We start from the raw sequence: 14,034 nt of genomic DNA, 5'->3' as shown, positions 1-14,034 counted from the left end.
CTGAATGCTGGGTAGGTGTGTGATGCCACCACACCAGCCACTGTGAAAGGGAAATAAGGAATCTTCAGGAGGTATAAATCAGAAGTCACAGCTTTGCATTTGACTCATGGGCAGACATCATTGAGAGGTAGGTATCTATTTTATACAGAATGCCACCTCGTGAATGTAAGTTGAAAGCTTGGATCAGAAATCCTATTTGTTTTTGTTGACATGAAAGCAGTCTGTAGAAATTACTTAGTAGAAACTAGGAAAGCAAGGTATCATCACTGATCAACATTTATCAAATTTTCCCAATTTCTGCTACAGCTCACAGAGGACTCTTAGGCCAACTTGGGAAAATTAGCAGAGGTTTCTGCTTTTAAAAACCATGAAGATATGTCGAGCAAAATAGTTCTTGGGGAAATCCCTCTAATGAAAGGTGGCAGACAGTGGCCAGCCAAGGAATTAGCCTGATCACCAAGAAGGGGCCGGCATATCTGAGTGCATCCTGTGCAGGGTTCCGGGAGAAACGAACACCCCAGACTGTCTCAACGTGTCGAGAATTATGGCTCCCAGAGAGGCAAGGCAAAGGGATAATAAATAGCAGTTACAAAAAAGGACACCCGGATTGTGACTGAGGCTGTGTCAGATTCATACAGATGACTACATTCCAAATTAGCTGACTCCTCTCAGGGGATAGATCCGGAGGCCACTGAAGATGGTTCAGTGAAGGTGCCCCTTTGTGAGCAACGGCAATCAAACAGGCTAATGGGATACATGACTGTGGAAAAGGGAAGGGAAAATGATGCAGCAGCCAGGGTAATGGTTTTGCATAAATCAGTAGTGCGTCCCTGCCCTGTATGCCTCATTCACTTTTGGTCACATCCTTTCCAAGGAGTACTGCAGTCTTGGGGAGGTTTGGAGGAAAGAAATGGAATTACACAGCTTCTGAGTGAACAGAACATTGGGACGTGGCTGTTCCACCTGGAGAGAGGCCTGGAGGTGCCTGGTGGGAAGACGAAGTGGGCTGAGGAGCTGGGGGCAGCCAGGACAGGCCAGGGCACACTTCCAGACACCCCTGCCCATGGTAGTAATGACTGGTCTGAGCTTTTGGCACCCTCCAATTTCCACGTGAAAAGAGTGGAGGCTACACAGCCTCCCTTCCCTTACGCACCTCTCCTGGGGTGGAGGCTGCTTCAGGCCCAGCCCCAACAGCACAGCCATCAGTGGAGGAGCCAGCTTCCACACCACAGGCTTACTTTTCACCCCTTCTGGATGCCTATTTGCACCACGTGCAAATCTGAAGATGCCAGGGGTCCTGGGGTAAGGAACCACAACCTTGCACCTGACGATGATGGTGAGGTGCAGACACCATGGTGTTTATTGAGCACCTGCGGTGGTCTGGGAGCTGGCTGGGTGTTGGCTTGCTTTGTTGCCACATCGGGTTCAAGCCTCCTGGGCTTGGATCACTGATGCAGATGATTGAGCCAGGCACATTGTTCCACAGAACAGTGACAGCGGGTGAGGGACAGGCTGCCAGGGTCCCACTTTATCTGGAAGTCCTCTCTTTGCCCCCTCAGCCTGGAAGGCCACCCCCTTCCCTGTCTGCCTCCCATCCTTCAAAGTCTAGTGCATGCACACCTTCATCTCCCTATTCTTTCCCTTCCAGGCAAAATTAGCTTATCACACACCCCTGGAGTAACACGGCTGATCAAGTGCTTTTAGAGTTGTTTTGTGAGGCAGGCTTTGTTTCCCAACACAGTGGAAGGGTCCAGGCTTGGGAACTGGCCAGCCCAAGGTTGAATCCCAGCTTCCCCACACTCTCTCTTTGCAGAAAAGCAGACGCACACCCAGCACAGAGGCTCTGCCTCGCTGCGCACAGCACCCCATCCCTTTCCGCCCACCCTGTGCAGGGACCGAGCAGTAAACGCATCTGATCAGTCTGTTCCGTGAGATCGCTGAAGATGAGAAAACAAAAGCAGTGAAATGATCTATGAGCGTCCTCAGCTTGAGTGCAGGTCAGAGCTCCCTCCACCCACGGACCCCGCTACCACCGCCGCCTTGTAGCACCATGGTCCACCCGTCTCTGTCCCTTCCAGAAAATCCTTACAGTCAGTGTCGACCCTTTTCTTTCCTTAATCAGTCTTAACCAGTCTGTTATCAAGTTCTGTTCTTTTTTCCCTTCAAAAATGACTCTTTCCTATTAACTCCAAATTACTAGGTTCTACCTCAGGGGTTTTCAATGTGTAAGGGTTTACGGTCATTTACTTACTTTCTTTAAATGCTTATGTTATTTGAATTTGTCACCCCAATCATATATTTCTTTTGTAACATATTTTGTTTTTTCTTAATCTGTAACTTATTTTATTTTTTAAATTATTTTTATACAGTCTTTGAGATTTTTTAAGAATTTTTTTAATTGAAACGATTGATTATACATATTTATGGAGTAAAGAGTTGACTCAGAATTTGTGTACAGTATGTGATCATCAATATTATTACATGTCCATTATTACAAATTATAATTATTCTTTTTGTCCCTTACCCAATTACTCCCTAACCCCCTTCTCCTTTCCCCTTTCCAACCTCCAGTGACCACAGGACTGTTTTCTTCTTCTGCAAGTTCAATGTGTTATTGTGGCCGGTTGGTCTCCCCCCCCCTCCTCTCTCTCTCCGCTCTCTCCCTTCTCTTCTTTGTCAACTCAGTCCTCACAGTCTTTCCACTGGCAAAACATCTTTTTCACTTAGAATCTTCACCACACAGTTTGTGACTTAATAAAATGAACTGTTTCCTGTGTTTTGCCTTTGAGTCTGGCAGAGCCTATGTGACTCTGTAGAGATGCCTAGGGAGCCCACAGTGAAACTAGCTGGGATTCCAGGGTCACAGACTGGAGCATGGCTCTGAGGTGGCCCCAGGTCCTAGTGTCTGGTGGCTGCACCCTGGCCGCAGTGTGCTCTCCCAGAACCACAGCGGAGCTACGGCCTGGGGCTTTCAAGGGCTTCTGGGGTCCCCTTCACTCGATGGAAGAGCCTTCCATGAGCACCGTGGTGTCGGGGAGAGAAACAGTTACGCTTTCTCTAGGAGAAATATCCACAGGAAAACATAAGAACAGCCGGTTGAGATTCTTTGTCATATTGTTAGGTGTATTGGGAATAACAGCTATTTGCATTATTATTTGAAAACAAAGTGGTTAATGGGCTAAATGCAGTTGTGCAGTTAACACACCCAAGTAAGACGAGGTAAATTCAGCTGGAAATGGGAATAACAGTGGGAACCAGGGCACCGACAAGAGTCAGGCTATGGAACATTTGTCATGTGCTTACTATAGAGAGAGTGTATCTTTCTAGGCTTTTTACACAGAAACCCACCCTGCCCCTCCCTCAGGGATAGCATCACGCATGGGGACCCCTCCTCAGGTAAGAAACATGTTCTAAAGAATCAGCTGTTGGCATTAGGCCACTCCGAGATCTTTTTTAACTTTATTTCTCAGTCCAGGGTTTTTACTGATTCGTTTGTTCTTGTGCAAGGCCCTGAGCTGGAGAAAGGACAACTATGCCTTGGACTTGAGTCAGCTGGGAACCGACAGATCAGGAGACAGAGGCAGGATGGGGGGCCTTGGGGCAGGAGGCGCCCTGAAGGCTTGCAGGACAGGTTGGGGAAGAGCTCACTGGTAATTAACAGGACTGAAGAGCACCTCACAAGAGCAAAAGGAGAGAAAAACCATTCAGTGCAAGAGGGGAGATCTTGAGAAAAGGTAATAACGACTAGGACACATATAAGTCAATTCAGGGATTAGTGTCGGCCTGGGGCTCTGAGGAGCGGCCTCAGAGATATTGGCGGAGCAAAGAGAGCAGGGATTACACAGATAACCGATTAAAGAACACAATGGTGTGGGATGAAGAGCTGCAGTGTCAGAAGGAGACAGGGTCAGTAACATGCAGCTGCTTCTGAAAAGGCATCCATCATTCATGGGTAGGAGAGACAAAGCGTGACTCTGGGCCCTTTTCCAGAAGAGAATGGGCTATTTGTTGGGTTGCAAGAAGCTTTAGTCAGGTTTAAGGACACAGCCTGCTATCTAGGCTTGCCTGCTGGGGGCTGCCACTGCCCGGCCACGCTGCCCATATCTGCGTCTGGAAAGGGGAGCACTCAGAGAGTGAGAGGGACCAAGTGGTTAACTAGCCCAGGAGGGTCTTGTCACTTCGGAAACCTAAAGTATGTTAACCTGGTGTAGAGGAAGGTTTTCAAGTTTACCCTGCTAGCTCAGGTCAGAGCCGATGGCCCAGATAGTTTTCTTAGTCTCCATATAATGCCCTCCCTTCTGACGTAGGCCCATCTGGCCATTAACAGCATCTGCAGATGGGCCCAAAGAGGGAGATTTTATATAAAAAGAAGGGAGGAAAGAAAGAAAGGAAAAGGAAGGAGATATGAGCTAATGGGGCAGCCGCAGGCAGGCAGGAAGCCCTGGACAAGGACAGCGGACAAGCGCCTGACCTGTAGGTAGAGAAATATACTCACTCTAAGAGAAGACGGCACTGCCAAAACGGAGAGGACAGACCAGGGAAACGCGTGGCCTGTTAATCTTCATATTAGAGTTTGGAATGTGAAACTTGAAACCATGGTCAATAAATGAATTGAAGTGGGAATATAGAAAAAATAATGATGCAGGAAGGTAAGCACGGAATTCAGATTTTCAATATAATTCTACAGTTGATATCACATTTGTCTTCTCTGTGAACTTGATTCTATAATAGAAGGGCTCATGTGCATGGGGCCCATGAGGCGCTATGCCTGCCTGCTCCTCCCATGGAGGATCAGAACTTCCCTGGGAGAGAGTGGCCCCAGCCCACGACTCCTCTGAGCCCCCTGCAGTCTCACCACCTCAACCCTGCCTCCTCTGCCAGGCCCTCCCTCAGTGAATGACAGGTGGCCAGCCAGCCCTGCCCTGCATCCTGCCCACACCCAGCACCAGTGCCCTGATCCTCTAACCAAATAGGCCCTTGCCCAGGAACAGACTCACCAAACATGGCAAATCCAAAGTCCATTGGCTGCTCACCAGCCAGCAGGCCCCTCGGAAGGAAAGCAAGGTGAGGTTGCAATTCCCCAGGAGCACTGGGCGGGCCGGGGAGGGTAGCAGTGTGTCCCACACTTGTGGCTCAGAGTGTGGTGGGCCACTCACCACTGCGCACACAGGCTCTAGACACCTGTCAGTGCTTTCCAAGCACATCACTAATAGTGATCATTTACACGCTTACAGCTTAGCCTCAGTGTGTGCACCCAAGTTCAACGATAGCTTTTTAGCAGTTGTGTCACTTATTTATAATCTAGGGCCTCTGGAAAATTTGGGAGAAGTCTGGAGACCAGAACGAAGGCCTTGGGATAGGGCAGTGCTGTTTGGAAAGCCCGGGTTCTGCTTCCACTAGCTTCTGCCTTTTTTCTGCAGCCATGAGCGCCTGGTCCCCCATCCCCAAACACTGGTCCCGTTGGCTACCCCTGGCCTCAGTTCCTGTCATGTTGCTGGCCTTGCACATCAGCTTCTCCAAGGCTGTCTTGTCAGGCCCCTCAGGAACTGGAACTCATCCTGATCCCGTTCCAGCTGAGACCTGACTGCTCCCTGCTGCCCCGCCCGCTCATCTTAGCTCTGCCCTCTCACTGGGCCAGCACCGCCAGCCCTGCCTTCCCCAGCTTCCTGAGCTCCGCCGCCCACGCACCTCACCTCAGCCCAGAGCTTGGGGTCTCCCTCGGGTTTATCCATCGCTCTATACTTCATCTCTAACAAGTAACCAGGGTTAGTGTATTTCTCTCCTTAAACACCTCACAGACCATAACTCCTCCTCTTGGCCTCCATAACCACCTATCATAGGACAGTCTTGCTCCCAAGTTGATCCCTGGTTTCTCCATCTCCAGGACACCCTGCACCTCACTGCCAGGTGAATCTTTGCAAATCTCAGTACCACACCACCAGCGCGTACTCATGAGGCCAGGACCTCTGTTGTTTGATCTGATGTGGAGGCCTGGTCCCATGGGAAGTGTCTTGTGGGAAGCAGCCCACGAACACTGTGGAATGGGCGGGTCATACATATTCCTTCTCCAGAGCCCTCACTGGCTTCCACCGCTGATCCCCCTCCCCACTGTCCCCAGTCCCTTCCTCACTGTCCCAAGGCCCCTCCCCGCTGACCCTAGGCCCCTCCCCGCTGACCCTAGGCCCCTCTCTCACTCTGCCTTATTGGTCAGATCTTGCCCTCAGACACCACTATACTCTTTCCTCCCCAGTCTTCACTTATATTATTTCAACCCTAAAACATCCTCTTCTTCTCCTTCAGGTCCTGCCTATTATTTTTTAAGAGAACTATATACAGGGCATAGATTCTCCTAAGTGCTGTAGAGCTGTGGCCTTCAAACATTTTGTTTGTGTATTCCCCCAAAAGAGCTTTGGAAAAATGCGTAATCCTTTGAACATTTTAGGTTGAGAAGTAAAATGTTTCATAAGTTTAAGTACAATTATTTTTGTTAATCAGAGGAAAAAATAAACATAAAATGGAAAATGAGGATTGACTAATTACTAGGAATAAATATTTGATGGCATGATTTTGATAAAACAGATTTTAACTAACTCTTTGAATAAGGCACACCAGATTTGAAAGTAATTACGGAAAAGTTTTATCCATGGGTTTTAGCGAGAGTATCTTGAAAATGTCTTCATAATTCTCGAAGAATTCCAATTACACCTAAAAGAATTCACATCACCCCTGTGCATGCTTCAGTTCCCAATTCAGAGCCTCTCACTTGGGCCAAGCATCCCCCTCACAGAGTCCCAGGAGGCTGGCCAGTGACTTGTCAGAGACTGTGCCCAGTCCAGGGCTTCAGGGTGGTGAGAAGGAGGTCTGTATGCTCCAGGGCAACACACCAGAACAAGAGAGGGGAGGGCTGGGCTTTTGTCCTTCGTGTGGTGGGCAAGGGTACTGGGAATTCAGGCACACCCTCAGGCAGTTTGAGAAAATACAAATTTTGATGATCTGGGAATTGATTCCCTTAAAACTGCTAGCATGCTCCTTGGAAAGTTGATCCACGACTCCAGACCTCTGCTTCAGAAGATGGGATTTCTGCCCTTCCAAGGGCTCAAGACTGGCGCCCAGAGAGTGGAACCCCAAAAAGATCTGGTTGTTGGCAGAGAGAGGAATTTCCATGTGTGGGCTGGGGCGGTGGCCCACCTCTTACCTATGGTTCCTCTGACTGCACCCCACAGCTCACACTTCAGCACTTGCGGTCTGTTTTGTACCGTGAGTGTCAAGCTCACACACACACACCCCCACCCCAGCCCCACTGCCATGCTGTATATTCTCAAGGTCATGGCCATTGCTCACCCGTGTCTGCTGAGCGCTGTGCTCAGTGCCGTGCCCTGTCTGCACAGTTGCTGGCACAGCACTGACAGTGCAGTAATGCTTCTGGGCCAACCAACTGGTGGGTAGGCAAGCTTTCCCTTGGCTCCTCCAGGTTGAGGACATTTGTCCAGGTGGGCCTGAACCATACACAGTTGAAGTCCACTCCCCAGCACAGCTGCCCAGCAGGGTCTGGGCTCAGCCCTTGCAGGGCCAGAGAGAATTATGCATCAGGACCTTGTGGGAGATAAGTGTGGTCCTTTCCTAGGGTGGTGCCCTGCTGGCTTTTTCTTTTTTTTTTTCCCAACAGCTTTTGAGATAATTTTCATAACATACCATTTACCCCATTTGAAGGGGTACAGTTCAGTGGGTTTTAGTATATTCAGAGTTGTGCAGCCATCACCACAATCAGCTCCTTTTGTCTTTTAACCCAGCCGCCAAATACAAGAATAAATTAATTTAAAAAGAAAAATAGCCCATGAGACAAAAGTAAGCAAAAAGTGAGTAATCCAATGAGAGCATTTTATAGGAACCCATGCCACGGCCTCTCTAACTTTTGGGCCACTGGTTCATTTACTTTTATCCTGACTGATCAAAATGCATTTACAGCCTTTTGGTTGCTGTCAGGTGCCTCCGCAGGGGCGGAGGACAGTGGGAAGAATGTCCTCTAACTCCCACATGGCAGCCCCAGAGCTGGGCAGGACAGTGTCTCGACTCACGGCAGCTCCGGGGTCGCACGCTGACTCATCACTCATGGGGTCTTCTGTTCCCACCCAGGTGTTCCACTGTGTCCACTTTGAGTGTCCGGAGCAGCAGAGCAGCCCAAAGGAGGAGAGCAGCGAGGAGTCGGGGCCAGGGGCCACCAGCCCGGCCAGCCAGCTCAGCCCACATGCCCTGCGGGCTCTCAGCGGCCGCTCACTGCCCTCCAGCCCTGCCTCCACCTCACGCTCACCCAGCCGGCAGCACCAGTAAAGAGGGCAGCAGACGTGGTGTGACTCGGTGGGCCCCAACGACAGCAGGCATGATGTCCTCCCTGAACAGGATCTTTGTTGACTGTCCCCCCACTGCCCCCAATTTCCAGGGAGGAGCAGACCTGGCTGCAAAAGCGGACATAGAACAGGTTTCTCCCAATGACAGAAAGGGGCTGCTTTGTTCTCCTCCATTTGTTCAAATCAGACTGGTCACCAGGGGGAGAAAATGGGTCTTCAATCTTCATCAAGTCCACCATTAACACCCTACCTCTCTAATTTAGCCCAACGAAGGGAACCAGGGAACAGAAGGAAGTAATAGTCAGGCCCATGTCGGAATACAAAAATGGCATGTGAACACCGGGACGGAAGAGAACATATTAGGCCTTTATTACCTGGAGGCTCCCGTTAGGAAATGGGTTTCCATAGTGTTTACTTTTATGGAACACATTGCCCTGGCAACTAAATGATTTTGTATTTCTTTTAGTTATTCTCCATTTGCTGAATCATAGGTGTTCCAGATCTTTTTGAAATGTTCAAAGATCAAATCACTTGTTTTTAATCCCTTCCGCCTCTGCAGTTTACCTTCCTTCATTTTGCATGGCTGAGTGTGGGGCAGAGCAGAGAACCATTGTGTGCAGCTCCTAAATGAGACACAGATGCCACTCATCATGGCACCTGGCCTGACAAGAAACTCCTTTGAGGAAGTTCAACAAAACACAGAGCAAGCAAATCAATCCATGGACCCTGGAGTTAATAATCACTAGAACTGCCAAGTTACTAACCCGTCATTCCTGAGATGCACCCAGCCTTTAGGCTTGGGATGCTGACAAGGAAATGGTTATCATACCAGCTGCTAACTTAACACTCAGGAGTAGATGTGGGTGAGTTTCTCCCAAGTTCCGGCCTTGCCCACCTGCCTGGGACTTGCTGCGCTTTGCTGAGCCAGCAGAGGAGGGGCAGCGTTCGGGATGGGGCCGGCAGCTGGGGAGTGGCTGCTTGGTGGCAGCTGATTTCCCCCACCGCACAAAACTCAGCTGGGGATTGAGAAACAGCAGATCTGAGAAGCTTTTCTCTAATCCTCATTGAAAGGATCTCATTGGACTATTGAGCTCAATCTAGCTGTTTCTTACTTGTTGATTTCCATTCTGGTGCTGACTGCCCTTGGTAGCCTATTCAGACTCTGCGTCTGCTCATCTCCAGCGTTCTCGCATCTGTTGCCCTCAGCTGCAGCCTGAGAGTCGCTTCCTGAAAGCGTGGCCAAGTGGTGCAGTCCTGTGACCTCGGCATGGTCCTGTGACCCTGCTTGGAGGAGTGTTGAAGGCCTGGGGGTTCTTTCTAGTGTCGTAATGACACATTGGTTCAGGGTGTAGAAAGAGCCAACAGGGCAGCTGGTAACTAGCTGTTTTCTCCTAGTCTTAATTTTGACCAATTTCTGCACGTCGGAATAGTAGGGTAGCATTGGACTGCATGGTGCTATGGGAAGCTTGTCTTTGTTGAACACAGGCCTGCAGGACACGGAGGTCACCAGGCAGGGAGGAGATGGCCCTGAGGGAGGGGCGCTGGCCAGCATTCTCATAGCCTCAGGGCTGCCCCTCCCCGTTGTGGGGGGCACCAGGCCCTTCAAAATGTAAGAGGCTCCAGTAATGAATGATGGGGTGCCTGCTCGTGGTGGAGGTGCTGCCTCAGCATCCAGTCCCCAGTCGCCAATTCGCTCAGAGAGCTCCTGCCCGCTCAGCACTTCCACCTGGGGACAGAGGAGCCAGATCGGTCCTACCAAGGTAGAGTTCACACGTTTGGAAGGATCTGTTAAGGGGCTGCTTTTTAAACACTAAAGTCACCTGTCCAGGCGCTGCTGCCCTTGGGAAACAGGTGGGCAGGTGAAGGAGCGGAGAGCGACCCCGCCTCCCCCTGCAGTCCCCTCACTGCGTCACCCACGCCCTCCTGGCGCTGGGAACTAAGTGCAGGTTTGGTAGTTCAGCTCATGTCTGAAAAGGCACACACTATAGAGCCCGGGTGGCCTTGGCTTGTCTTGCCTCCGCCCTCCTCTGCCAGCAGTTTCCTATAGTCTGTGCACCTTCCAGATCTTTCTCCCAGCACTTAAAGATGCCCTTTAGATCAGATAAAGCGGAGTAAGGGAGGATGGGCGGCGCCAACAACAGATGCCAGCAGGGAGGACTGAGGGCAGGGTCTCATCCCCCCAGCTGTGGCTGCCAGCTCACCTCCCCGAGGTGCCCACTCCTGTGTGGACACCCTGTGAAGCCTGCTTGGACCCCACCCAGGAGGACACTGGAGCTTCCTTGAGGGGCCTTATGATTTGGGGACTGGAGGCTCTTTTTGTACGTCCAGCTGAGCCTGGAGGCCACAGTCAAGGTACTAAACACCAGACACAGAGGCCTACATCTCCAGGGAACAAGGATGAGCCAGCAACCAAGAAAACGCCCCCAGGCAGCCCGGAGTTTCCTGGAACCTGGCTGGTCCTTGGAGGACTTCTCCCCTGGGGCCAACTGGACCAAAATGGCCCAAATACTTGAAGCTAAATGCAAGTGCAGATGAAGCTCAGGCTGGCACGCAGCTGGAGGGTGCCGGGCACTGCAAAGCCCTCAGCCAAGCACATGGTGGAGGCTGATCCCACTGGGAACCGTGTCATGTGAAGGAGGAGACTGGGCCACAAGGGGGGGAGGGGCTACAGGCAGATGGGGACTTGTTAGAAGAATGGTGAGGTGAGGCCAGACCCTTCAGGGACAGAAAGGGCTCTGGCCTCTGGCCCTTTATCACAATTCTTTAAAGTTACAAACTGAAATGACACCTTTGTAACCACCACCAGGTCAAGAAATGGGAAGTTGCTAGAACCCCCTGTCCTTCTGTTTTGATCATGTTTTTTGGGAGAGTAGAAAGAAAACTTCATTGGGGCTTTTGGGAAAAGACTTCGACGTCACCTTCTGGCAGCTCCCATGGGGGCCATTGGGGTGGCACTGAGAGGGGAAGGACATGGGGGGCAGGTGTCTCCTGCACCTCCAGGCAGAGCGGTCCTAAGGCGGTGCTTGCTGCCAGCCCTTCAGCTTTAGAAACACCCGCGCACGTGCTTGCACAAGCTTGTTTTCCCATTTCTAGTGCTTTTTCTGTTTTTCTTCTGATTTTAGAACCATGAGCCCATGATGGATGTGGGACTCTTCTTAATTGCTCTTTAATTGTCACTTTTTTAATCTTATTAAATGAAGTGTCGATTCCTGACAAATACATTAAAAGTGTTTTATTCCTAGAAGAGTTGGGAAAATAAATTATTTTCAACAAGAGTGGGATGTGTTTGTTAGATGGATTCCTTGGCAAAAAAAAACCAAAAAAAACTTGAATTGTGCAAAAATTGCTCAGTAGTTAGGCTCTTGCCCCAGTTGTCAAACTGCTGTGCAGACAGCTCCAGTTCAGTCAACTTCTTTTTAATTTAGACAAAATTGTAATCACTTATCCTCTCTAGAACCAAGGGGGAAAAAGGAAAGTGTAATCTACAATAAAAAGCAGAGCATTCTGTGTGCTGAGGCCACTTGGCCATAAAGAGACAGAGCATTCCCCATTGCGGACTTCAATTAAGAGCCTCCCTTTGGACAGGGAAGAAAAGTGTCAAAGAGGAAAAGAAAATTAAATTTGCCTGCTTCCAGGAGTTTTTCCTCATTAGCGTTTTGCTTTTCAGTGTTATTTTAATCCTGCCTTCTGTGCAGTGACCAGTTCCTCTGCATTCTGCAGAGCCGGGCAGGGCGTCTCCGCAAGGGTGTGCTGCGGTGGGCACGGGCCATGCTCCATTTATTTTTGCAGCTGCAGCCATCTATTCTGCATGTTTATCCTGACAACAGCTCCAGCAGGGGTTCAGTGCTCATTAGTGGCCCTAGGAATTTAAAATGCAGTTCATGGTTCTGTGCCACTGTGGGTTTTATTATTATAACATTAAATTAGAAGTCATCCTGGTGCCTGATGTTTGCTCAGGAGTTTTTGGAGGAGAGGGAGGGAAGGATGCAGACAGCACACAGCACAACTGCAACGCCCCATCTCAACCTGGACCCACCCAGTCACACCGGTCCTGGCCAGTCCTTGAGGCCCTGGTTGTCTGCAGAGAGAGTGGTAAAGGTGGCGAAGGATGTTGTTTGCAGGCTGGACCAGCTTCCGATCATGCCCTAGCCGCCCTTGTGAGAGGTGGGGCTGATGGAGGAAAGAGGACAAGGTGGGTCCTCCTGGTAGACTTCCATCAGGCTGAGGCGGCGGCGGCAGCGGCCATGCGCTTGCTGCCTGGCTCTGGCTGCACATCTGAGGATGCCACTGCCCCCTCCTGCACAGTGCCCGCTGCACACACCAGCCCCACCCATGTCCCTCCAGCCAGGACTTGCTGCTGGGCCAGTGCAGGGATTGGGGCAGGTACACAGAAAAGTACGGAAACCCCCACCCGCCACACTTGTTTGAATAGCACTATTGTATCTCTTTAAATTACGGATTTAAAAAATCATACGAGTAATACTGCTCATGGAATACCATTCTAACCTAGCAGAATGGGCAATGATCCCTCCTCTGGCTCGGAATCACTTCTGAGCTGGGCCCACATATCACGCACTCCTCTGGGACTCACCACTGGCTGCAGTGCTCCCTGTCCCCAGCTTGCCATGGCTCCCGAAACCCTGCCCCTCCCAGGCCAGCCTGCTGCACCCAGCAAGCCCCAGCCAGAATCCAGGCTGAAGGCCCTCTCACCCCATTGGGCTAGTTCCCTTCTTCCTTTCTTTAAAGAACCGAAATATTCCCCCAGAGGCCTCATGGCCTAAAGACTCATAATCACCCACCTGTAATTTATGATAAATGTCTTGGAGCATTTACCATTTGCATCATGAGTATTTATAGGCCTATGCAGGGAAGGAGGAGGAGGAGGAGGAGGAAGTGGTGGCCGGGAGCTGTACACCTGTCTTTACTATTGTCTCCTTCCCAAGGTCCGAAGCTGAAGGGTGCCACCTCTGAAGGCCAGTGGGCAAGCGCTCCTCCCACCTGGAGGTGGAAGGTGCCACAGCAGAGGCCCTGACCCCACTGCAGAGAGGCAGCACTGGCTGAGCGAAGTGCGGAGGGAAGTGGGCAGCAGGGCTGAGAGGCTCTGGGCCCTGGCACACTGGTGACACTGACTGTTACAGTCCATAGCCTGCTCCCCACAACGTGAGCCCCAGGGGTTGATGGCCCCCTACACCAAGGGCACCCCTGCCTGAGCAGAACTGGGCTGTGTATGCCAGCGAGTCTCCCTTGGAGAAATTGGCCTCTGCTTGCTGCCCTGGTGCCACAGCCCCCGATGGCTGCTTCTGGCCCCAAGTTCCTGGGTTTACTCCCAGTCCATTTTCCTTCCACCCAGGGCCTGGCAGTGGGGGCCCCAGCTTCTACAGGAGTTGTTCCCTCTGAGACCTGCTTGTGGCCCCTCAATCAGCTGCTCCCTAGGTGATGGGACAGGGTGCTGCTGGTGAGGACCTGCTGGGAACCTCCCCATGAGACTTCCCAGAACCAGTGTCCCTGCAGCACCCCATTCCCACTTCCCAGTGCCTGGAGAAGCAGGAGGAGAGGGGCTGGCTCAGCCTCTGGAGTGGGCTGCGGGGAGGTGACAGCCCTCAGGGTGGCGACAGGGCTTGGCCCACAAACTACTTTTGCCAAACTTGTGTATAACCTGATTCCACTAGAAAACGAGAGCCGCCTCTGC

The 14,034-nt window shown here is 51.0% G+C and overlaps 1 protein-coding gene across 3 annotated transcripts in view; it reads left to right on the top strand.

Annotated features, from left to right (window-relative positions):
* BTBD9 (BTB domain containing 9) overlaps nucleotides 1–13,213 on the top strand; it is a 419,154-nt gene extending 405,941 nt beyond the window's left edge. For 2 of the 3 annotated variants that reach the window (XM_063096890.1, XM_063096889.1), the window contains one exon: nucleotides 8,134–13,212. In XM_063096890.1, coding sequence (XP_062952960.1) covers nucleotides 8,134–8,328 — 195 coding nt within the window. In that variant the 3' untranslated portion in view covers nucleotides 8,329–13,212. Of the gene's footprint in view, nucleotides 1–8,133 lie in introns of all 3 variants that reach the window. The other variant, XM_063096891.1, reaches the window with a different exon arrangement.
* Nucleotides 13,214–14,034: the final 821 nt, after the last annotated feature.

This window comes from Cynocephalus volans, chromosome 5 (assembly GCF_027409185.1).
Source record: "Cynocephalus volans isolate mCynVol1 chromosome 5, mCynVol1.pri, whole genome shotgun sequence".
Classification (NCBI taxonomy): domain Eukaryota; kingdom Metazoa; phylum Chordata; class Mammalia; order Dermoptera; family Cynocephalidae; genus Cynocephalus; species Cynocephalus volans.
Note: the sequence above shows the minus strand (reverse complement) of the source record. Positions and strands in the feature narration are given on the sequence as shown.